Source organism: Arachis ipaensis, chromosome B5, assembly GCF_059453495.1.
Source record: "Arachis ipaensis isolate K30076 ecotype BB chromosome B5, ASM5945349v1, whole genome shotgun sequence".
Taxonomy (NCBI): Eukaryota; Viridiplantae; Streptophyta; class Magnoliopsida; order Fabales; family Fabaceae; genus Arachis; species Arachis ipaensis.
In genome coordinates, this window is record NC_142440.1 from 154,625,120 (window position 1) to 154,649,283 (window position 24,164).

Here is a 24,164-nt window from a genome sequence, read left to right on the forward strand (position 1 = left end):
AAGTAATTGAACAAGTAGCATGACATACTTGATTAGTAATCAACAAAATGAACCATTATTTAGAGTGAGCGCAGTCACTGTATCTTTTAACAAAAAACTAACACTTGACAAGCAAAATGTCCTAATATGCTAATATGAAAGTTCACTTCTTTCGGGGGTGCTTAAATCCAGGAGTCGGCACAAACTTCAGAAAATTTGTGAATCGTGAAGCAGTGGCAGAACTCGCACCCTTCATTGGGTCCAGTGCTGTAGAAGGGGTTGTTGGAGGTTACCTTCTTCTAGTAGGCAGTTTGGCAGGTCTTGTGGCTGGTTCCCCGGTTACTTCAGTGAACTACACAAATTTCAAACCAGAAATAAATACCAAACATTGTCACTCAGTAAACCTTTTTCAGAGTTTTTACTCCATTAATTACAAAGGCTTATTATAGAATTAAAATTGTACCTTTTGAGAGTCTTCTGGTTCAGAACAAATTGGCTGTGACAGATCAATTTCTGATGCTTGACCAATAGGAGCAGAATTGATGGTAATATTAGCATTAGCTGTAGCTGTAGCAGTAGTAGTTGCATTTGGAGTAGCAGTTGCAGTGGCGCTGGCAGATGCAGAGGCAGTTGCAGTGTCAGTTGTGGTGGCCTGGGCAGTTGCAGTTGCTTGTGCACTAGCATTTTTAGGGGCTTTAGCAGCCTCTGCTGCCTTTGCAGCAGCTGCAGCATCAGCTGCAGCTTGAGCAGCATCAGCTGCTCTTTTCTTTTCACATCCTCTCTTGGTGTGACCCTTTTGCAAGCAGTACTTACATGTGAAAGGTCGAAGCTGTCTTTTCAAGGCTGTTACTGGCTTAGATTTCTTGCTAGAACTTGAGACTTCATCTGAGTCCTTCCTCCTCTTTGTTTGAAGATTCCCTGGCTTCCTCTTGATTGGTGGTGCCAATGGCTTGTTAAACTGACTTTGTTCCCAGAAGGCTTGGCCAGGTATAGGATTGATGTGGTACTTGTATGTTTCCTTGTAAGACTCCATGGTTATCAACTTATGGCAGAAATCCTCTGGGTGCTTGTTGACTCTGGCCAGTGCTGCACAAGCATGAACGCATGGAATCCCTACAAGCCCAGTTTACTTCCAGCTTAGGTTAAATAAAAAATTATTTATAACACTAGTATAAAATTAAATGAGCAAAGGTAAGTGGATGGGAGAGAATAACCTGTTAACATCCAGAACTGGCAGGTACATAATCTTTTCCCCAGGTCTACCACATGGTTTGTTGGACGCCCATGGACCTCAAACTTCTCATATCCAGTATCTCCAGACCATATAGCATGCCAATGTCTGGACTCTTTCCTCACCTTTTCTAACCTACTTTTGATTACGGGTGGTAACAGCCCCAGGTGATTGTCCAACTTAACCTTGTTCTTAGCCATAGTCCGCATGACAAACATTCTCACCTCTTCTAGAAGAGTAAGTATAGGCTTGCCCCTTGCTTCTTTGATCTTTGAATTGAAAACCTCACAGGCGTTGTTGCAAATCGAGTCCAATTTCGGGTTGTGCCTGAACTGTGACCTCGTCCATGCCTCCCTTGGCCACTTGTCAAGATACTTCCATGCGTCCTCGTTCAGCCGCTTTATCCTATCCATGTATTCCTGAAATTCAACAGTTAATAGTTGGGAAAGAAGTCCATGTTAGCTAACTCCAGTTTCAAAAAAAGTGGCTTTATGTACCTTAAACTCTTGAAATGTTGTAGCTCTAGCACACTCCCATAACAGTCCCCTAAGCTCCAGGTCCTTCCACTGCTTATTGAAATTTCGCCACAAGTGCCAGACACAAAATCGGTGTCCCACATTAGGCATCACAGCTTTCATAGCAGGCAGTAATCCCTGAAGATATCAAGCATTATGTTACCATAATAGTCCCTAACTTTGAAAATCGATCACCATAATAGTCCCTAACTTTGCATAACGATAACCATAATAGTCCCTAACTTTGCCAATCCTTCACCATAATAGTCCCTAACTTTGAAAATCGATCACCATAGTAGTACCTAACAGCACACCATCATGGTATAGTACGTAATCAAACAATTAGATCAGAGCAGTAATCACAGCATAGCAGCAGACACTAACAGCACACCACAGTATATACCACAAAGTATCAAACAATTATATCTTAGGTATCATCACAATATGGCAGTATACTAACAGCACACCACAGTATATACCACACAGTTTTACACATTTAAACTTATGTGAGAGTAAGGATTAAGGTTTCAGTAAGAAATTACCTTTTGCATATCAGAGATGAAGTTCCACCCATGGGTCTTGTAGTCTCCAAGATCCTCATGTAGCAACTCTAGAAACCACTTCCAATTCTCAAAGTTCTCCACTTCCAAAACTGCCCAGGCAATGACATAGACATGATGATTAGCATCTTGTCCAACAGCCGATAGAATTTGCCCCCCGAAAACAGTTTTTAGAAAAGCCCCATCAAGTCCAATTAACGGACGACAGCCAGCCTTGAAACCTGACTTGCAGCCACTCAAGCAGACATACATCCTCTCAAATATGACCTCACCACTAGGCTGTGGCTTTGTGCATATCTGAACAGTTGATCCTGGGTTTGTTTTCAATAGTGTTTCACCATAGTCCCTAAGCATAGCATATTGCTCCTTGGCATCCCCATAGACTATATTTCTAGCATCACACAGTGCCCGTGATATAGAGTTCCTATTGAGCGACAAGTCATATTTCGTCTTGAAATATGTTGTAGCCTCACAGTTCCTGAAATTGGGATATTTTCTTAGTTTTTTTACTAACTTACCTGCAACCCAATTTCTATTTGCTGCCCTGTTTTTATCCTCTCGTGGACAAGTGTGGTCATTGAAGAAAGTCTTAACTTGCCAGCAACTGTCTTCGTGGTCCCTTGATGCGTATACAACCCACTTGCAATCCTTCACTTTACATACTGCCCTCACCCTTTTACCATCGTTCTTCCTAAACCTCATCCGTCTCCCTTCTTGTATAGTGAACTCCCTCACTGCCTCCTTGAACTCCCACTTAGTATTGAACTTCATCTCGACTTCTAAATGTAGTTCCCCGAACCTAGCACCCTGTCTAAACACCGAAAATACCTCCTCTGAACTTTCTTCTCCAACCAGCTCATCCTCTGAATTAGGTGGTGTTTTCATCTCCAAAGAGTGCCACGAATTGCCACCATCCGATTCTGACCCCGGATTAAAAGCATCATGGTTATCCCCCTTTATACCTCCCCCCACAAATCCAATGTCCACATCTTCATCAGAAACGTCTTCCACAAATCCATCATCATCAACACAGACCTTGGCCTTCCCTTTTTCCTTTGCACTCTCAGCCTGGACCTTCTTCCTTGCATTGGGTTTCTTGACTTTCTTTTTCTGTGAAGGAACAGTATATCCAATGCCCGATTCATCTGAGCTATCATCCGGCTCTTGTGGCTTATAGGCCTCGTCCTCAGCACTCTCGTAGCTGTCATGAGAGTCTGAGTCAGAGGATAAAAGAACATGATCACTAGCATTTTTCTTTGCTTTTGAAATACCTTTCCCTACAGACCTTAGACAATATCTCCTAGTCCTAGTTACATTGTTCTGTCTGGGCATGGGTTTGGGTTTGGGAACTGTCTTAGGCTTACACTTTGACTTAGGCTTAGGCTGGGACTCCATGTTAGAATTCACATTGCTCTTCTTCAGTAACGCCTCTTTAGCTTGGGGCTTGTATGTTACCATGCTTAAACTCCTAGGAGGGTCCTTCTCGGTGGTAGGTTTGACAGGGGGGTCTTTCACCATCCTGGCATTTGACTTGGCTTGCTCTCCAAGATCCCTCACCTCGTCATCAACATGCACAACAACATCCTCTCCTTGTACTATTTCAGGTTCTGAAATGCCATGTTCAATGTAGACATCCACTACCCCATTGTTCTTTCCACCATGATTACACAGCTCTCTCAACTCATTATCACAGTCTAAACGCCTCAAACCTACTTCCAGGCTCATCCCAGGGACCTGCCACCAAACCTCCTTCATGGTCTCATAGCCTAGCTCTTTGAAGTAATTTCTCAGGTAGAATACATCTAACCTGTCCACATCCAGATCACCCAAACAATGCCTATTGTCAGGTGTGTATGTCCATCTCCCATCCTTCCCCCTCTCAAAATTTCCCCCATGATGAAACATTATGTCTAACAATTCGGCGTTCATCTGCAACAAAACAGAGGAAATGCTTAAAATTTACCACGCATGCAACACAAAAACAACAAATAACTTAGATATTACACACCACCAGAGATTAACCCCTGTTCTTTTCACAAGAAACAGAGCATGCATTACTGGTTTGAAGAAGGAAAACACTAAAACCCTAACAGGCAGTGGATTCTAACACAAACTACATGCATTATGTTCAAGTAACTTTAACAATCAGCCATATCAGGAATGAAACATGATCCAAAAAATTCAAAAAAATATAATAAAATTTGTACCTTGAAGCTAGCTTAAACGGTTCTTCAGTCGATGCTTCAATGGTGAACCACGAACCTTCCCCCAAGTTCAGTACAGCAATGTTAAGAAACCAGGCAGCAGTGCCCTTGCCTGTCGCTACTGCTTATGGAGGAGGAGACCAAGCGTTGAGAGAGGTGAGAAAATATGGAGGAGAAGACGTAACGAATACCAAACCCTTTGCCCAAGTTACTACTACTCTCACTGTGATCAAAACGGCGACGTGTGGGCTTTCATTCGTTTTGCCCCATGAAACGACGTCGTTCTGACTCTCCAACGTGGCAGTGGCTGTGCCACATAAGCAACGTCGTCGCTGAGTCACGCCGGAAAATCTTCGAAGGACCATTATGGTGCTCGAATCGGAATCTGGGGGACATAAACAGTGCAATTGGAATCTCAGGGACAAAATTGGTGCACGGGCTGAATCTGGAGGACCACTATGGGGATTTAGTCCAACAAATAGACTTCAAGATAAAAAAAATAAGTTTGGGTTTTTTACTATGGGAATTTTGACTAGCCAAAAATTTAAAATTCCTTTTATATTTGAGGAAAAAAGAAGTACCCTTAGAAAAATTTTGACTCACCAACCTCTTTCTTAATCTAAATGTTCATATCTCATGAGCCCTTTAATTTTTCCAATTGCCAATACATGCTTTACTTGGGAATCAAATTCTAAATGACTATACGCTAAACTCTGATTATGCGCTGGTTTTATTGTATATTTGATATTTCTTATGCAATAAAATATTTTCTTAAAAAAAAAACTAAAAATGGGAGGCATATTTATTCTAAAATGAAAAAGAAAAAAATTAAATTAAAGTAAATGACCTCAAATTTTATCGTCCTTCTACAATCACAAGAATTTTAGCGTGTGTTTAGATTGACTTTTATTAAATTGTAATTTGAATAAAAGCAATTTTATATAATTGATTTTGGATTCAACATGATTTATGTTTGGTAACTCTATACTAAAATTAATTTTGATAAAATAAATATTATTTAGATAATATTAATTAAAATAACTTTTAGATAGATAATCACAAAAAAGACATGACATTAAATTATAATATTATTTTTTTAAATATATATAATTTTTTATACTTTTTTCTAGTATGTTTTTTTATAATATTTTTTTAGTACTCTTTTTTTGTATGCTGTAATTTCTTACTACTATTATTATTTATGGTTAATTTTTTTTAATTTACTCTACCTAATAGGATCAATAAATCATATTATAAACAGATAATAATAAATATAATTCACAAGAATAACAATTATAAAAGTGTACAATATCAAACAAAAAAATAAATAAAGAAAAAAAAGACATAAAAAAATAAAAGTTTCATAAATAAAACAATAACAAGTACAAATGTTAGAGTTAGTAGAAGGAAATTAAAAAAATGCAAAAGCTAGTTAATACAACATAAAAATTAGGATTTGTTGCTTATTGTAAATGTGAGTTTAATACAAAATCACTTCTACATCAAAAAAAGAAAAAGTAGTCTAACAAAAAATTGAAGCGTTCAAAAATTCGACATTAAATCCCACGGTAATCTCAGCACCAATTTTTCTTGTTTTCTCCAATAATTACCGGCGAATTTATCGTCAAAATATCAAATTCGACGATAATCTTTTTATCTAATGAATTTATTACCAAATTTGTTGGTAAATTCATTAGTAAACCCGCCGCTCCAACATTAATTTATCCAAATAACAAGGCTGAAAAATTTATCCAAAATCAATAGTTTAGAGTTAAATATTAATTTTTTGTTGAGCTATATTTTTTTTATCGTACTTAAAATATAAATGAGATACGTATTAAAATTTTTGTAATCAGTTTTATTTAAAGTAAGTAAATGAAATATTTATATATCTATTTTATTTTTATAATAGATATTAGATAACTAAAAATATGGTATTTATAGATTATTTTAAATTATTTTAAAAAATAAAATTGATTTATATAAATTCATCTAAATTTTATGTTTTAATAATTTTATAATAAAAAATATTAAATATTTATTATTTTAATTAATTTTATATTTATTATTATTATTTTAGATATTAATAGACTTTTTTTTTATCATAGAATCTCCCCTAATGTAATGCGAGTCACCAGTGGGCGGGTATGTATTGTGTTTTTTTTCTAAAAAAAAAAAAAAAAAAACTGAATTGGATTTCGAGTGAGGACCGGACCTGAAATTAAACAATAAAGTGAACAAATTTATTAACCTACCGAATTGAAGAATACCGTAAAAAATCTATAAAAAAAAGTGAACAAATTTATCATATCAATAATAATAATAATAATAATAAATAAAATATTAACGAATAAAGTGAACAAATTTATTAACCTACCGAATCGGAGAATATTGTATTTTTTGGCTTGTTCCTCCTGAAATATTAACGCGTAGAATGTGAGTTCGTGATTCTTCAAAAATCTTTAACTAGCATATTTTATTAATTGAGTGTAATGATAATGAAAGAGAATGAAAAAGAAAAAGATAATAAAAAAAATCAAATAAGAGAACAAAAAACGCAAAGAAAAAACAAGCAACAGCACAAAAAAGAAAAAGAAAGAAAAAGACCGCGAATATAATATTGAAAAAGTGCACGTACAATAAATATAACTTAATTGGTCTTGATTTAAAAATAATTTGGCCACCTAATTTTATTATTTCATTTATATTTTTTCTCTTTTCTTTTAAAATGAGCTACCATTTATCTCCACTCACATTAGTAGATCATATAGTATTGTGTCAACCATATAATTAATAATTGAACAGTCCAATAATAGGTCAAATCCTGAATTAAGGCAGGTTGGTATATAAATTTAAGTATGTTAGTTTGACTCATGACTTAAAATTACTTTTTCTACAAAATTAATCTAATAAAAAAATACATATAAATAACTATATTTTATCAGTGAGACAAATAAGTCAAGAGTCAAGTTAACTATGGTCATGATTAAGAATCAGTTGGTTCATACAGTAAGATAAATCGTGTGGTCTGTGTTGACAACAAAGTCGACATATCAAAATTAATAATCTTTAATTTGCATCATATAATCAGATGCAAAGACAAATTTGTCCATAATGAAACCTCAAAGTTGAAGTAATAATTAAATTGAAACAAATAACAAGATTCGAAACAAAAGACGATATATGATATGATATATAAAAGCTACTCCACGATGAGTAACATTCAACTATATACAAAAAACATGGTAAAGCGACCCATACAAAAAACATGGTAATAATTAAGACAACTATTCTCATGAAGATGCCAAAAACATCTTCTCATGATGATCCTTGTTTAAAAAGTGTAACTTATTTGTTTAGCAACACTTTGAATAAAGGTAACACTTTTACTTTAAATAAAAATTAAGCCCTACAATCTATCATCCAATGATTAAAATGAAATATCTTCACATGATGACAATCATAAAATCTTTATTGGAGTAACCACCAATAATTAAAAAGTAGACACTGACTTTTTAAAGAAATCAGAGGATATGGCCATATATATGGGTACGTTGATAACCGTGACTCTATCTCCAACGTGAAATAATGTGGATCCTAATATCTACTCCAATTAGCTGCGTGAAATAATGTGGATCCTAATATCTACGTACAGTTATACGTACACTAACATAGTATACGACAGCCTACTATATAAGAAGCATGAACCTTCATTGGTGAAGTGGTGTGTCATCTATTGTTTCTTGTATCATTTTAGATAATTTTTCCTTGCATATTATTTTTCTTGCGGTGAAATCATCGTAATTTTTATACTTTTTTTCTATGCCATTTTTCCTTTTCTTTTGTCACTAGTTTGATATTTTTCATAGCTTGCTCTCTCTGTCTTGTATTTTTTTTCGAGTCGAATCATCAAACACCATTGTCATCAGCTGCTTACTTATTCTCATGAAGAAATCATATAGTTTTCGCTCTCTTTCGACAGTCTGTCTGCGATTTCTCATGACAGTTCTGTCTGTATTTCCTTGTGGCAGTTTTTTTAGAACAGTTCCGTCTGCAGCGGCAGTTTCATCTGCACTTCCTTCAGACAAGTGGCAGTTCCGTTTGGGCTTCCTTCAAACAAGCGGCAGTTCCGTCTGCGCTTCCTTCAAACAAGCGGTAGTTCCATCTGCGCTTCCTTCCGACAGTTCCGTCTGCACCCATTTTATCAGTTTATGCAATTTTTTCTTTTTATTTTGTTGTTTTAAATAAGTTTCAAACTCAAGTTGTCACTTGAGTACAACTTGAGTTTGAGGGGGATGTTAAAATATAATTAGGATCAATTAGTATATCTGAATATTTATTATAGGAGATTATGTCTTTATTATTACGATTCTCTTAGTACCTATAAATACCCTTTTATATTGTATCATTCTAGATAACTTGATAGACAACTTGAATACACTCAATAATATATCATCCTTTCTCCGATTAAGTCTCTTATTTCTAACAATTGTCATAACCCCTTTCGCATTAGTCATTGACAAGTATGTATTCTGTATTGTTTGTCGATTGAAAATGTTTAAACCACTCTTTCTTATTCTTATTTGTATACACATAATTTCTGTGATGAATTTAGAAATAAGTTTATCAAAAACTTGTTACTCCAATGAAAATATTTGTATGTGAAAATAAAATTATAAACGGTTAGATAACTTGATATGTTTAACTAAACATGTTTAATTGAATTATCTAACGATTTACAATATTATTTTTACATGAAGATGTCTTCATAAAAATAGTCATTTTATTGGCAGAATGAGTCATGATTGTATAACTTGAATTAATTTGGTATGCTGTTGTTTTACCAGAAAAGTGAGGCCAAAGATGACATTTTCAATCTTTATGAAGATGGTGGCACTAAGCATACTAGAGTAATTTTCTGCATGGCTATCTATGATTTCTCTCATGGAAACTGAAACACTCACTTAATTAACTCTTGATATTTATTAATAATTACTATATTTTTTTTTAAATTATTATTGGCAGGCCAGTTATTGATCAGAATTTATACCTTTTGGGAATGAAATACACAGCAGCAACCTTTGCCGCTGCCATGACCAATATGCTTCCTGCCATTACCTTTGTCTTGGCCTGCATTCTTAGGTAATTAATGATTATTATTTTCACTTCTTTTGGTGATGAAATGTTTCTTTAAATTTTGGTAAACACTTAACTTTTAAACTAAACTTTTACAGTAATCTATCATATTTTTCATAAAAAGTTCAAAATGTTACATTTACAAATTTTTTCATAAATAAAAAAAGTTAATTTTTTATTTATAAAAATAGCAAATAACAATATGTTACAAACCAGAAAGAAAAACATTTAAATCCTCAAGCCCCTGCAATTATATCTACATTCACAAAATCAACAACAAAAATTGCTCTTTACTATAATTGCAACAAATTTCACAACCAAATCCAAGAATAAAAACACCCACAACTTAGGGTTATTGTGGTTCATAGTTTAAGTTTGCAAACAAATATACAATAACTGAATAACATTCTCTAAGCCAAAAAGCAACTTCTTAGCTATGAGCTTATGATCAAGCCATGACTTGGCAGATCATGTTGAAACTCAATATGCACAGTTCAAAATCATTATCATAAACTAAATAAAAGGTTCAATCAGAAAAATCAATCAATTGCACAATTCACAAAAGCAAAATAAAAATCAACTAAAAAAAAAACAAATTCAACACCTTTTCTTTATGTTCATGCGGAACCGATTTGATCATCGCCCGCCATCCTCTCCTTCCTTTACCAGCATGACCGCAGTAAAAGCACCGCCTCCAACAGCAGCGCTACCAGCAACCTCAGTGTCCTCATCATTAAAATATCGTATAAATGAAGTATGAGCTTTCAAAGAGGTGACTTCAGAATCAAATGGCCAGTGTTGCAGTTCCACACCCAAACTGTATCATACGTGCAAATGCCCTTTTGTTAAGAATGCAAAGATAATAATGTCTATTTTTACCATCCATATTCTCTGGTATCCATATAATCAAAACCTATTGAAAAAAGAAAAGCCCAATATATTAGAAAGGGTCAGCACTAACTAATAACATAACACAGTCTAAACTGTGGAGAATATACAGGATCACAGGTCTTCATCCAAATTGAGAAGGCAAATACATAACAAAGTCTCAAATATATAACATTCTATGGAAATAAACACTTTCTATTTAACATTCTTTTTCAAAACTACTTGAAGATCTATTTTTGCACAGTCTAATTAGAATGAGACAATCTCTAACATGAGAATGTTAGCTCACAAAAAAAGGGATCATACAAAAAGTATACCATGTTAATAATAAAAAACCACACTTGTCTACCTGATCAAAAAAGTATAAATTAGGGAGGGTGTAAAATCCAGAAAAAATGATAAATAATTTTTTAATAAATTAAATATGAGCAAAGAAGATTAAGAAATTAGAAGTTATAATTTGAAAAAGTAAAAATATTTAAAATACGAATCAAAACACTCATCTTAAAGGTTTTGACCTAAAGTTGGGCTAATGGGCTAAAACGATTGCAGTGAGTAAATTCGAAACACCTTCCCATTTTTTGAATTTCTCCACTATTTCACGTTTTGGAGTACATGGTGTTGAAATTTTGTGATTTTGGCTCTTTAGGGGTACTCTAGCATGGATTTCAAGTGAGTTTCATCCCAATTTCAAGTGGATTAAGGTAAGTAAGCCTAATCCCTTTATTATCCATAATTTTAAATAAAACTGTAACTTGAAATGTGAATTAAATTGATGTAACTAGGTTAAATGAAGAGTGATGGCCTGCTTAGGTTGAGTTATGCTGCGATTTGTGGCTTGATTTGGTTGCGGAGTATTTGTAGGGGATTGATTGACATTGGATGAAGCTTGGAATTGCCGGAGATGAGCTTTCCGAGGTTGAGACTGCCGTCTAAGAGGTACGAATTTTAATTTCGAGTAGACACGATATAAGACTATGTGAAAACCTAGGTTAATTGCCCCTAGGTTAGCGTTGAATGAAAAAGTTGATGATGAATTGCGATTGTAGCATGATTGCGCGAATTGTGTATTTGGTGAGCTTAGTATGATTATATGGATGTGAGGTTATAAATGAATGTTGTGGTATGATGATTAATATATTGATTGATATGAAATTGGGCCGAAAGCCGACATAGGGTGAGATTATCCCCTATATGGTAAGTTATGATAAGTGATAAAATTGTCACGAGTAGATTATTGATTGGAATGATAAGGTTTGATTTGAGAATTTATGGTATTACCATTGATTTGGTTATATAAAATTAATGGTTAGTTTGATGATTGATAGAGAATTGGGGAATTTGGATGGATTATGTTGGAGTGGTTTGGTTAGGTGTGGAATGGGTAGGACTTGATTAAATGAGTGTTGGGATGCCTAGAAATGATGTTGGAATGGTTTGGAATTGGATTGAATTGGACTTTGGTGAAATTTGGCAAATTGGTGAAATTGGTAAAAATAGAATTTTGACCAATTTCGGCGGCTATAATTTGGTGCTCAAAGCTTGGATTTGCGTAAAACTTAGCTTAAATTGAAGTTTGTTAACTGATCTTTAAAATGGTTTAAGAATGGGAGAAATCGAAATTTTAAAGAGAAAGATATGAACGAATGAAAACTGGTATAAAAAAATTGAATTATGAGATTATGCAGAAAACCAGGATTTCTGGTATGTGTGCCCACACACACAATGGTGCCCATGCACAGAACAGAGTGGATGAAAATGCTCGTGCATAGTGCATACGCATGAGGGGTATGCGTACGAATGCCAAGAAATTTTACAAGTTATGTGTACGCATAAAGGTCATGCGTACAAACAAGCTGGGAATTGCGTTCGGATGCGTGTGTATGCACAAGGGTGGTGCGTATGCACAAGCCCTGTTTTCTCACGTAAACTCTGTTTTTAAATGTTTGACTTTTCCGAAAAGCTTGTGAACTTCCGTAATCCCTAATTAAGGTCCGACAACCTGTTTTTAGGCTCTGGAATGAGTGTGAGTACATGGTATGAATTAAATTGAATTATTCTCGGATAAACGCTTGGTTAAACTGGATGACATGGTTGTGAGAATGGTGGTTCGTCCCGTCCACGGTGAGGATGGTGGTATTATCCTGCTCACGAGAGAATGGAATGGGTAAATTGATAGAGAATTGGGGTTAAAGTAGGGGTGTGCATGGCCCGGCCCGGCCCAAAGACCCGGCCCGGCCCCGAACACTTTAGGAGCTATTTTGGTGTGATTTCACCGAGTCTAGGGCCGGGTAAGGGTCTCAAAAATAGACCCGGTCATCATACACAATTAATATTTTGTGTTATTAGTGATGGATGATGGATATTCTTATGTGGAATTTAAGTATTGTAAAGCTTAATATTTTGTGTTATTAGTTATTATAAGACTATAAGTTAATGTTTTATGTTTAAAATACATAAGATTTTAGACTAATGCATAATATTGTGTTATTTATATTGATTTAAATATTTGGTGTTATTAGACAATATTAGTATTGATTATGGTTATGCTTTAATTTTAGAGAAGAGTTGGTTCTTGTTATATTTTTCTAAGTGAATTTTACCATGTCAAATAATGGTTGGAGTTTTGAAAATTTGGATATTTTCACATGCTAGCTTATAAGAAGGTATCAAGGTAATGTAATGTTAACGCCCCGGTTTTCACTCGGTTTTTACCCGATATAATCGTGGCCCGAAAGTGTATAGGTTTCATCGGGTCTAGGGCCGGGTTCGGGTCTAATAAATAGACCCGGTATATATTTCGGGTCGGGTCTGGGTCACATCAAACCCGGTTTCACCCGGCCCATGCACACCCCTAGGTTAAAGAACATACTAACTTATGAAACTGATTTAAGTAAATGATAATGATGAACTGAGGTCTAAGTGACCGGATTGGCGAGGACAGTGGTATCATCCTGCTTGCCTAGTGTGTTATTACTTTATGGGGATAGTGGCTTTGTCCCACCTACGGTGAGGACGGTGGCGTTGTCCTACTTACGAGATAAACAAATTAGTAAATTAAATGAGAATATAGTTAATGAACTTAATGATTTCAAAAATTGATTAAAGACTTTGATGTGAACTGACGTTTACTCGTGGCAAGGACGATGGTGAATTTTGTTTGCGCATTGAGCTGAGTTATACCAGAACAAGGATGGTGGTCACTCCCGCTTGTTCGTGGTTCTCTCTGGTTGCATGGTGACATGACACATATTTCCTCTAATGGTGAGAGGGCACGTATTCCCTCTAATTGTGACAGGGCACACATTCCCTCTAACGGCCAGCCAATGTATTGAGATATTAGTGCGCAACAAAGCGACGATGTCTGGGTTAGCTACCAGACATGTCGTGTTTAGCTGTGTAACCGACAAATTAGCTCATTGGCCATAGGACAAACATGCATCATTTGCATTTGTGTGTATTGTACTGGTATGCATCTTGTAATTGGTTTGCCTTCTTGATTAAATGTATCTATATGTACTTGATCTAAATGCTTTATTTATTCTCCCTATCTGTGTATTCTTTGTATTGTTTTGTATGTGATTGAACAACTGAGAGGTCTTTTATGCTAGCGATGGTGGCGTTGAGGGTTATTCTTGTGGCAATGTTAATTACTGAATGATTGGATAATGGAAGTGAGTATTAATTGATATTTGAACTCCTTGGATGAATGTAAGGGTTGTGGCTTGCCCCACTTGCTTTGGGTTGAGGAATTGAGAGTACTAGTATGACTGATGACTTGTATTGAGCTTTACTAACACTGTTGAAACTAATGATGATAATTGATACCCTTGAGACTGAATGTTGTTAATAATATTAGAGATTGGACAATTACCACAGCACCAGTGACTAGTATGTTCCATGGACAAACTAAAGAAATAACATAGCAAACCACAAGCGTAGTGCAAACTAATCACAACATAAATTAACATTAAGATCACTGAAACTCAAAATTCTAACAAATAACGTGCATCAAATACTCAAGCAACAGTAACAGTACCAGTACCATCATTTGTATAAATTCCAAAACAATTATTATCTAAATACCCAAGCAATGAATAGATAACCTTTTCAATTCAAAATCCTTTAACATTCTACAATGAATGATATTCAAATTACAAAACGGTCGTAAGATTATAAAAATTGTGAAAGAAGCAGTGGAGAATTTACTTGAATGGAGCAATGAAGCAGCCGTGGGAAGAAGAACCAGAGACAGAGGTGAACCTGAATGGTGGTTTAAAAAAGGGGTTAGGGCAAAAAAGGGGATTAAGGGTTTTTATTAAAAAATGAAAATAGAATGAAATCGGGAGAGGGATGAGGGCAACCTACCTGAACGACGAAGGAAAGACACAGCTTCGGCAAAAGAGGGAGCGACAGCGGCAGCTCTTTCAACGGTGGCGGAGACAGATGGAGCAACTCCGTTTGAGGCAACGAAACACGATCCAGGCAACTTGATACAAACTTTAGAGGAGAATGGAGGTGAAAAGTGCTGGCGGAGGGTGGACGGAGGATGTTGTAGGGAAGAGAGAAGAGAGAGAAGAATGGAGGAGAGAGAAGGGTGTTCTCGAAAGTGAAGGGAGAGGGCCGCACATTTTGAATTTAGATCAGGTTTACCGTCGTGTTTACCAGCGGATAAACCTGACGGTAATGCATTGCATATGACCAAAACGCAGCGTTCCATTAATTGAGATTTACAGGCGAAAAATTCGACAGTAAATCCCACGGTAATCTCGGCACCAAATTTTCTTGTTTTCTCCAATAATTACTGGCGAATTTACTGTCAAAATATCAAATTCGACGATAATCTTTTTATCTGATGAATTTATTACCAAATTCGTCGGTAAATCTATTGGTAAACCCGCCGCTAACGTCCGATGTTAAATCCAACGGTATTCAACATTTTTTCTTGTAGTGTATTGTTAATAAATTTATCAAGATTTATTTGTTAATTATAGATGATGAAGAAGAATTTGATAGTGGTAGTGATGATAGTTGTAGACGATGGTGGTAGTTGTAGATTTTGATGGTGGTTGTAGATATTGGTAGTGGTGGTAGTGGTGTTACTGATGAAGATAAATTTAATATTTTGATATGAATGTAAATTTAATGTATTATTGTGTATATTGTTATCAAACACTAAAAAAATTGTGTATGTTTATATCTGTGTATTATTATGTTTTTGTGTCTTTGTTCGTCGCTTTGTGTCTTTATTTCCAAATGGAGCCTTAAGGTCGTAGGGATATCCGAACATAAAGTAAAGGTTCTCCGCACGAGAGTATAATGTGAAGGGCTGACTTTATGGAATAAATATATGATGTAAAAGAATATGTGTGAAGTGATGATATTATTGTTATTTTTATTTTGAGAATGCTATTTTTTTAATTTATATAAATATATAAAATAAAAAAATGTTAAGTGATGTTACTAAAAATAGGAGTGACACTATTGTTATTTCTAATTTTGTTTTTAAAAAATAGAAACAAATCTTAAATCTTTATGTTGATTATTATTACATAGATAAAAGATTTATGATTTTTTTTTTCAACTTTGTTAGATAATCAACTAGGCTATCAGTAGGGATGGAAACAAGCCAGGTCAGGCTAGGCTTTGCTCTTAACAAGTCTGGCCCGTCATGTAGTTGATTCGCTTGAACCTGATTTATAGCTTGTTATAATTTTTTTTAAAGTACTAAGTCTGGGCTGTTATTCAGCTTGACCTGGTTTGAAGTCTGTTAAAAGGCCTGCTAATTTTTTTTCACAAAAATAAAAATATTATTTAAAAAATTATTTTTTAATAAACATATTTATATATAAAATTTTATATTTAATATTTATAAAAATTTTTAAACTTTAAAGTATTTAAAATATACAAAATTATTTATAATTATATATTAAAAGGTCTAGACAGGCCAGATCAGATTAATTAGTGAGGCTGGACCTGGTCTATTAATATAATAAAACTCTTATAACAATCTGAGCCTATGCTTATTTTATAACAGGTCAGGTGAGGCCAAGCCAAACACAAACCAGACTGCAAGTCCTGGAAGGCAGACCTTTTTCCATCCCTAGCTATCAGCCAACTTGAGCCAAATTTTTAAATTTTAAAAAATTTTTCAACGGCGCTACGTTCGCGAGGGGAGGGCTCTGCTGTTGTTGGCCGCGGTGTGAATCGCAAGGGGGAGAGAGCTGCTGCGAGGGATGAATCGCAAGGGGGAGGGCGCTGCAGTGATCGGGGCACTACGAAGTGTGATGGAGGGTGTTGCAGTGGTCCTAAGTGCTGCAAATCGCGAGAGAGGGTGCTGCGGTGATGGGTGGCGCTATGAATCGTGATGGAGGATGCTGTGGTGGGAGAGAAAGACAGCAGGGTGAATGGCGTGAGCGGGAGAAGAAAGAGGGGTGTGCTGTTGATTTTTCCAATTTTAAGTTTAGATTTATGGGGTTTTTTTGTGTTATTAGGCGTTTTTGTTGCTACTCACATTATAGTTGGCAATCATTTGTAGAAATACATTTTTTTGTTTGAACGATGGAGAGAGAATCGGGCGAGGGTCTCCAATGAGAAGTCTAAACTCATCAAAGTCGTTCCGCTACTCATACTCCACCCACCTGCAACGCAATATGGAATGCAACATCATGCATCGAAGGAAAAAACATTGCAAGTCCTAACAACTTGCTGACATATATCGACTATGTTCTGTTCCTGATAATACTCCTCCTAATTCGAAGACCCAGCTGATAGAAGAAGTCCTACAAGGCGGTGATAGTCATTTTTCCACACGACATGTAGAAAGTGTGTCTCCTGATATCACCTATCTCCTAATTGCAGTGAGAAGTGAACATGTGATGTCTTCTCCTCTTTCATGTTCCTGATTCCCCTCCAACGGAGAGATTCACAGAAGTCTCCAATAATGAAACGCTGGACTTTGGAACACATAGTAGGTCCATTTATTAGCCATGGAAATTACTGGTGCTTCGTTGGTTTGCTGCTGCATTCAAAAGATGCATGTTGGAGTAGTACAGTGTTCTTAATTTGCACTTCAATAATCAAATCTAATAGAAGACGTTACAGTTTATACACTTCATTATTATTAGGAAAAGTCTAGAGGACCAGCACTTAACCATAGAAATAAATATGAGTGATCTCTTACTATTAGATGTAATCTTACACCATTAAAAATACTATTAATTTAGTAATAGTAATAATAAAAGGTTGACATACGAACTGGCAACGCCGATCACATTTTTTGCCACTACCAAACCTCTCTTTTTCAACATTTTATTTTTAAATAAAAAAAATATTTTATATATTAAAAACTATTTATCATATTTTTATATTTTTTTAATATATATTTTATATTTTATATTTTAATATATATTTTATACGTACAACATATTTGTTTAATTTTACAAGCGGCAGATATAGAACTTTTATAGGGATGTCAATGGGGCGGGGCGGGAGCGGGGGATGCCTCCCTGCTCTCCGTCCCCGCCCCTAGAATTAATCCCATCCCGCCCCGATCTCCGTCATGGGGGATAATTGTCCCCATCCCCATTCCCCGCGTTCCCCATATTCCCCGCGGGAGCCCCATTCCCCATCCCCTTATATTTAACATTCATATGAAAATTATAGTAAAAAATATCAAAAAAATAAAAAACAAACTACAAAATACTATTACAAACATACAAACATATCTTATTCAAGATTATAAGTCCAGAAATACAACATAGCAAATTATAATCCATAAAATAAAATCTTAAAATACAACTTCCATTCTAAAAAAAAGCGATAAGATATAGTCTTTAACATTAAGTATTCTTTGATGGTCAACATACTCAGCAAGAGAAATCATAATTGTTTTAGATACATAGAAGGAGAGAAAATCAAGCAATTATTTCAAAATCAAACCCTAACTATTTCAAAATTATAAACACTATATGTCTAATTGCTTTAGATACATAAAAAGAGAGAAAATCAAAATTTTATAACACAGTGAGTAGAGAAGACTGAATAATAGGATTAGGGTTTTTTTAATTGGTAAAATTACTAAAAAATCCACCTATATTAGAAATAAAGTAAGGTTATTTAAGGAATTTCAAACATTCGGAGAATTATCGGAGATGGGGCGGGAATCCCCGCGCCTGTCTCGGGGGAATTTTGCTCCCCATCCCCATCCCTATAGAAAAAATTCCCCACAAACAGAGCTCCATTCGAGGCGGTTCCCGCGGGGATCCCCGCTTCCTGGGAATTTTTGACACCCCTAAACTTTTATCATACATGATCAAATGTATCTTTTCCTCTCCAATCTCGATACAGTATATATTGCACTGAATTTTATTCTTAAGAGGGAAGAGAATAATAACAGGATAGTTTTGTAAAATACATGGAAGTGGTACTAATTTATATATTATACAAACCAGCATATTTGTAATCTATTTATGTATTTACAATAGGTATTATTGTATTAATAACTTATTAATTTATTTTTTATTTATTTAATATGTATAAAGATAATACATATAAACGATGTAATGTTTACCATGTTAAAATTAGGTAGAAATCCTCTTCTTATATAAATTCAAATCAGGCCTAACAGGTGTCACACTCTAACAGGATGACTGGTTATAGCCTCCAGCTGACTCTAAAATCACTACCATAAAAAAAAAATAATTAATAGACATATTAATACTTATTAATATCTTAATAATATATATAAAATAAGAGATTAAAATAATTTTATAATGAGCTAATAATACTTAATTTGTAAACTATAAATTTGTCATGTCAGTACATATTGATGAATTTATTTTATAATAATATAAAAATAAAATCTAAATATTTACCTAGTCATCTTTATAATATCATAAATAATAAATTGTATATAATTAACCTAATATTAATTTGCCAATGAGTTATAGTTCAAACAGCATAATTTTTTCATACTCACCTAAAGGTTGCGAGTTCGAGTCTCTCTATCATCGGTTTAAAACAAAAAAAACCTAACATTAATTTTATAATTTCTCATATTAAATTTCTTAGTTATATAAAAATACATGTTATTATAGAAAAACTAATTCATATCAATAGTTTAAATTCTAATGTTACATGTCTTATTTAGAATCTAAACTTCATTTTATTAAATTCTAATTAGTTCATATATAAGACGACAATTTGCATGTCCTATATAGTCATATTAGAAATTAATAGCGTTAACATAATTCTCGTAAATAACATATAATTAGATTATATATTATTCTAATTATTAGTATGTAGAACACTTTCCTATATATGGTCATATGTAAGAAATTAACAGGTTCGTACATATAACATAATTCAAATAGGCAAAATATCAAACTCATTTAGAAGATTTTAATTATGATGTATTTGATTATTAATTATATTTACGAGTAGTAAGACCGAAAATAATATATAAAAATCGAAAATTTTGTATATAACCATAGATGAGTCAAATGGAGAAAGAATATGATGAATTTCATTTATTTTTTTATTCATAATTATTAGTTGAGTGTTCTTGCTTATAATTTTCCTATACTAAAACTGTCGTAGAGTCCAAATAAATTCGGGGATAGTTTCTAAGTCAATATTATTTGAAAAGAAAATAAGGGTCAAACATATAATAACATTGCCTTATAGAAAATATGCAACAATATTTGTGTATAAGGTAGCATTTACTAATGCATTTTAATGATTTTACAATGGAACTAAATAATCCTATCATCGAAAAAAACGTTTTACTAAATAATTTTAGGAAAAGTATAGGGTACCAACATATTATCTGCTAATTTATTATCAACAATAATTAATTATTATATTTTAAACACATATATAAAGAGACACATCCAGAAAATATATCTATAAAGACACTTCTATTAAACACAGTTATAAAAAAGACATTTTTATTAGACACATCTACGAAGACACTTCCATTAAACACAATTATGAATAAGAATTGACAGAAATTGACAAAAATGTTGTTGGTAACATAGCGAGACCGATAATTTTAAGTAACTTTATTTTTTAACAAAAGAGAGTATTCTTATTTGATTCTTATACTTTTTGCCACATCACGGAGGTATTAAATCAATGTTAAATATTTTATGCATTAACAATCAATAATACATATTTTTCTAAATTTATTTGAACAATATAAGGCAAAAATAAAATTTTTGGAAACTTTGCCTAAAGTTGATTCGTGACTACACCTTGTTCAGGATACAATGACACATTCTTTATTTTCTCTTTTTTTTTTTCAAAAAAATAAAATAAAATAAGGTGAAAACTCAGGTGAAGTCGACTTCACGTGAAGTTGATATCTGAGAGTCGTTAGATGAAAATTTAGTCAAATCAATCAAATCATTTAACGGTTCTCAGGTATCAATTTCACGTGAAGTCGACTGCACCTGAATTTTTTTTACTACTATTTGATAGTACTTTAATTATCTATTATAAGCATAATAAATGATCATTCAAACCAAGTGATAAATGCTGTATAATTGTGTTGACTTGTAATGGATAAAGCAAGGAAATACTATTTATTTTTGGGTCTTTGGATATAAATAGTAAATTAATAATTACTTCTTTATAGTGGCCTTTTATTCAAAATAAGTCCATTCAAACGCAGTAAATATTTTTACTTAATTATTATTTACATCAATTAATGTGAAGAATAAACAAATGCTTCAAATGGATATATGAAGAAAATAATATATAGAATTTTATATTCCTCTCAGAACAAGCTGAGAAATGGTGCTAGATATTATGGTTGAAACAGGTATGAAACTTTAAGTGTTCACAATAACTAATTAACTAACTGAACCTCTTTTATATTCAGAAGAAGCAAATTAAATAACAAACTTTGTTACTTGCACTTTAAGCAACTCTTTGTTCATGCAACAATGGCAGCAAAAGAAGGAGACATTGGCCTGCATCAGGTTCCGTTTCAGGATTCATCAGAAAGTGAAAATGACAGTGATGCTGATATCGAAATTGAAAGCGAAAAGGAAGAGGAAAAGAATCAGAAGAAGAATGAATCACCCTCACCCCTTAGTCGTAGGCAATATGGCAATTTCAGAGGATACTATGAACATCGAGTATTTATCATCTAATTTCTTCTTTTTCTTTGTTATTGCTTGCTTCTTTTCATTAGTTTCGGTAAAAAAGATTCAAACTTTACAATGCCCATTTGTTTTTTATGATTCAAGAATGAAGAGGGTCCTGAAGAAGATCCACGTTTGGAACTCTTGAGGAAGGAATGGTTTGAAGACAAGGAGTGTCTTGATATTGGTTGCAACGATGGGACATTAACCATTTCCATTGGTATTTTCTTTAACCCTCCAAAGATTCAATCTTCCCTTAGCTTATTAAAGTGATCATATCATAGGAACTATTTGAAGTGTTAGAAATTTATGTATTCTTGGTCTGCAATTTAATGGGAAAAAAAGGATTCTGCTGTTATGCATTGAATTGAAGTTTGAAACTTGTGTTATGATGGTAAATTTTCATTTCTAAATGTTGTTTCTTTGTTCTTTTTCGCAGCGAAAATGTTCCGGTGCCGGAGCATTCTTGCAATTGACATTGATCCTGGTATCAGTTATTGATTTTTTTTTCTCCATTCAGTATTTTTTGTTTCTATTGGATAATTTGGATAGTGCCTTCTTTAGCAAGTAACTTTGATCTTATTAGGGTTATGTATGTTTTTTATATCTTAAAGTTCAATTTCATTCACATTATAGAATCATGTGTGTTATTATTATTCATCAAGCTTTGAACTCTGAATTGGGATGTTAGAATAGGTAAATGTTTTGTTCCTTATTGATTTATTGTTCTTCTGGCCAATTTTCCAGAACTTGTTGAGCAAGCAAATTTAAATTTGAGAGATTCTTATTTGCTAATGCAAATGGGAGGATCCTCTGAGAATAATTCGGATGCTGCTGCTTCGCCGGAGAAGGAAGTGACGCCATCGGAACCTTCTTCATTGGAGAAAAGAAATCTGCTTGAAGTGGTTACATTCAAACAAGAGAATTTTGTGGAGAGCCAGCATCCAGAACTTTATGATACTGTTACTTGGTAACCTTTTTTTCTTTCCACTTTTTTCTTGTTACACCAAATGAAAAACAGAGTTTTTAATTTCATATAGCACTTCTAAACTTATTTTATTTTATTTTTGTCACTTAGGATCATAGTCAATTAGCATTAAGAATGAAGAAAGTGATGCATAAAAGTGATTTTTCTTTTAAATTTCTCCAATGCTTGGATTGCATGAAATAAAATATATTAACCTTGTGCAATGCAGCTTTAGTGTAACTCAATGGATACATTTAAATTTTGGAGACCAAGGCTTAATCACATTTTTTAACAAGATTTGGGAGGTACTTCGACCAGTAAGTATTTTACCTTAATTGATGTGTGTCATTTACTCATATAATCCATTATTATATAATTCTACATGTTAATATATATTCTTTCTTCTTCATATCAGGGTGGTGTTCTTTTATTGGAACCTCAGGCATGGAGGTCTTACTCATTGAAGCATGATTTATCACCTGTAATAATATCCTCTCTCTATTTCTTAACATGATTTCTCTTCAATTTTTTGCTAATATTAGAAGTTATCTAATTCCTAGAACAATTTTTGTGTAGTTTTATTTTCTGAGTTTCAGTCTCATTGATTATAAAAGAATATATATCATAAGTTAGGAATTACATATCGTTATACTTAAGTTGCTTATATCCTTCTACAAAAATTAATTAATTTACATTATATGAATCTGATTGTTAAATTACAGTAATCTATTATTAAATCATTGAAGAAAAATTATTTTTTGTTGAACATGTATGAGAAATATATTTAAGTTCACTCTTGTTGAATATATTTTGGATTATTGTTTTGCCATTTTGGAATCATTCACCTATAATAATTTCATAACCTATATTTTTCAATGGATTTATATATTTGTGCGTATCTATCTACCACTTTAATCAATTTTAGCTAGATTCTTTTTAATCTTGGCAGTTAATTGACTATTATAATAATCAAAGCATCATCAACTTGCTATATTTTAATTATGCTTTTAATTCTATGCATTTACTCCCAAATACCAATCAGCATTCATCATATATTTTTTTCTGAATGTTTTGCTAAAAGTTATTGAAAAGATAATTTTTTTTATATTTTTAATTCATTAAATATATTAAAATGTTAAAATATTTTTATTATTATACTCTTTAAATATGTCCTTAAAATACAAGTTGGTTAAATATTTTTTATTGTGCAGGTTGCTAAGAAGAATTATAATGAGATTGAAATTCGTCCTAAAGATTTCCAGAAAATATTATTGAATAAGGTTTATATTCTTTTTGTTATTTCTTTGATAATAAAACTGCACAAAACATGTGATATTTCATATTTGTTCAATTAATTAATAACCAGCATTGTTTGTTTTATTTATTATGCAATTTTATCATTGATATTCTTGACACCTGATTTTATTTTACTTTGTTGTAGATTGGATTTAGAACGGTAGAACACATCAATTCAGGTTGGGTAGATGCAAAACATCGTCGTTTCAATAGACCCGTTTTGGTTTTCAAGAAATGA

At 33.4% G+C, this 24,164-nt stretch overlaps 2 protein-coding genes and 1 pseudogene across 2 annotated transcripts; 1 reads left to right on the forward strand and 2 right to left on the reverse strand.

Annotated features, from left to right (window-relative positions):
* Positions 1-107: 107 nt before the first annotated feature.
* Positions 108-1,012, reverse strand: LOC148566292 (uncharacterized; annotated as a pseudogene).
* Positions 1,013-1,960: 948 nt separating this feature from the next.
* Positions 1,961-4,719, reverse strand: LOC107632276 (uncharacterized). The gene is made up of 3 exons (XM_088488818.1): positions 4,493-4,719; positions 2,268-4,214; positions 1,961-2,027 (listed from the first exon to the last, which is right to left on the reverse strand). The coding sequence occupies exons 2-3, from the start codon at positions 4,212-4,214 to the stop codon at positions 2,013-2,015; spliced, it is 1,962 nt and encodes a 653-aa protein (XP_088344944.1). The 5' UTR covers positions 4,493-4,719; the 3' UTR covers positions 1,961-2,012.
* A 16,743-nt stretch (positions 4,720-21,462) lies between these two features.
* LOC107641432 (putative RNA methyltransferase At5g51130) lies at positions 21,463-24,164 on the forward strand. The gene is made up of 8 exons (XM_088487494.1): positions 21,463-21,657; positions 21,769-21,883; positions 22,103-22,156; positions 22,411-22,633; positions 22,860-22,947; positions 23,046-23,111; positions 23,842-23,910; positions 24,072-24,164. Exons 1-8 carry the CDS (start codon positions 21,463-21,465, stop codon positions 24,162-24,164), a joined length of 903 nt encoding a protein of 300 aa, XP_088343620.1.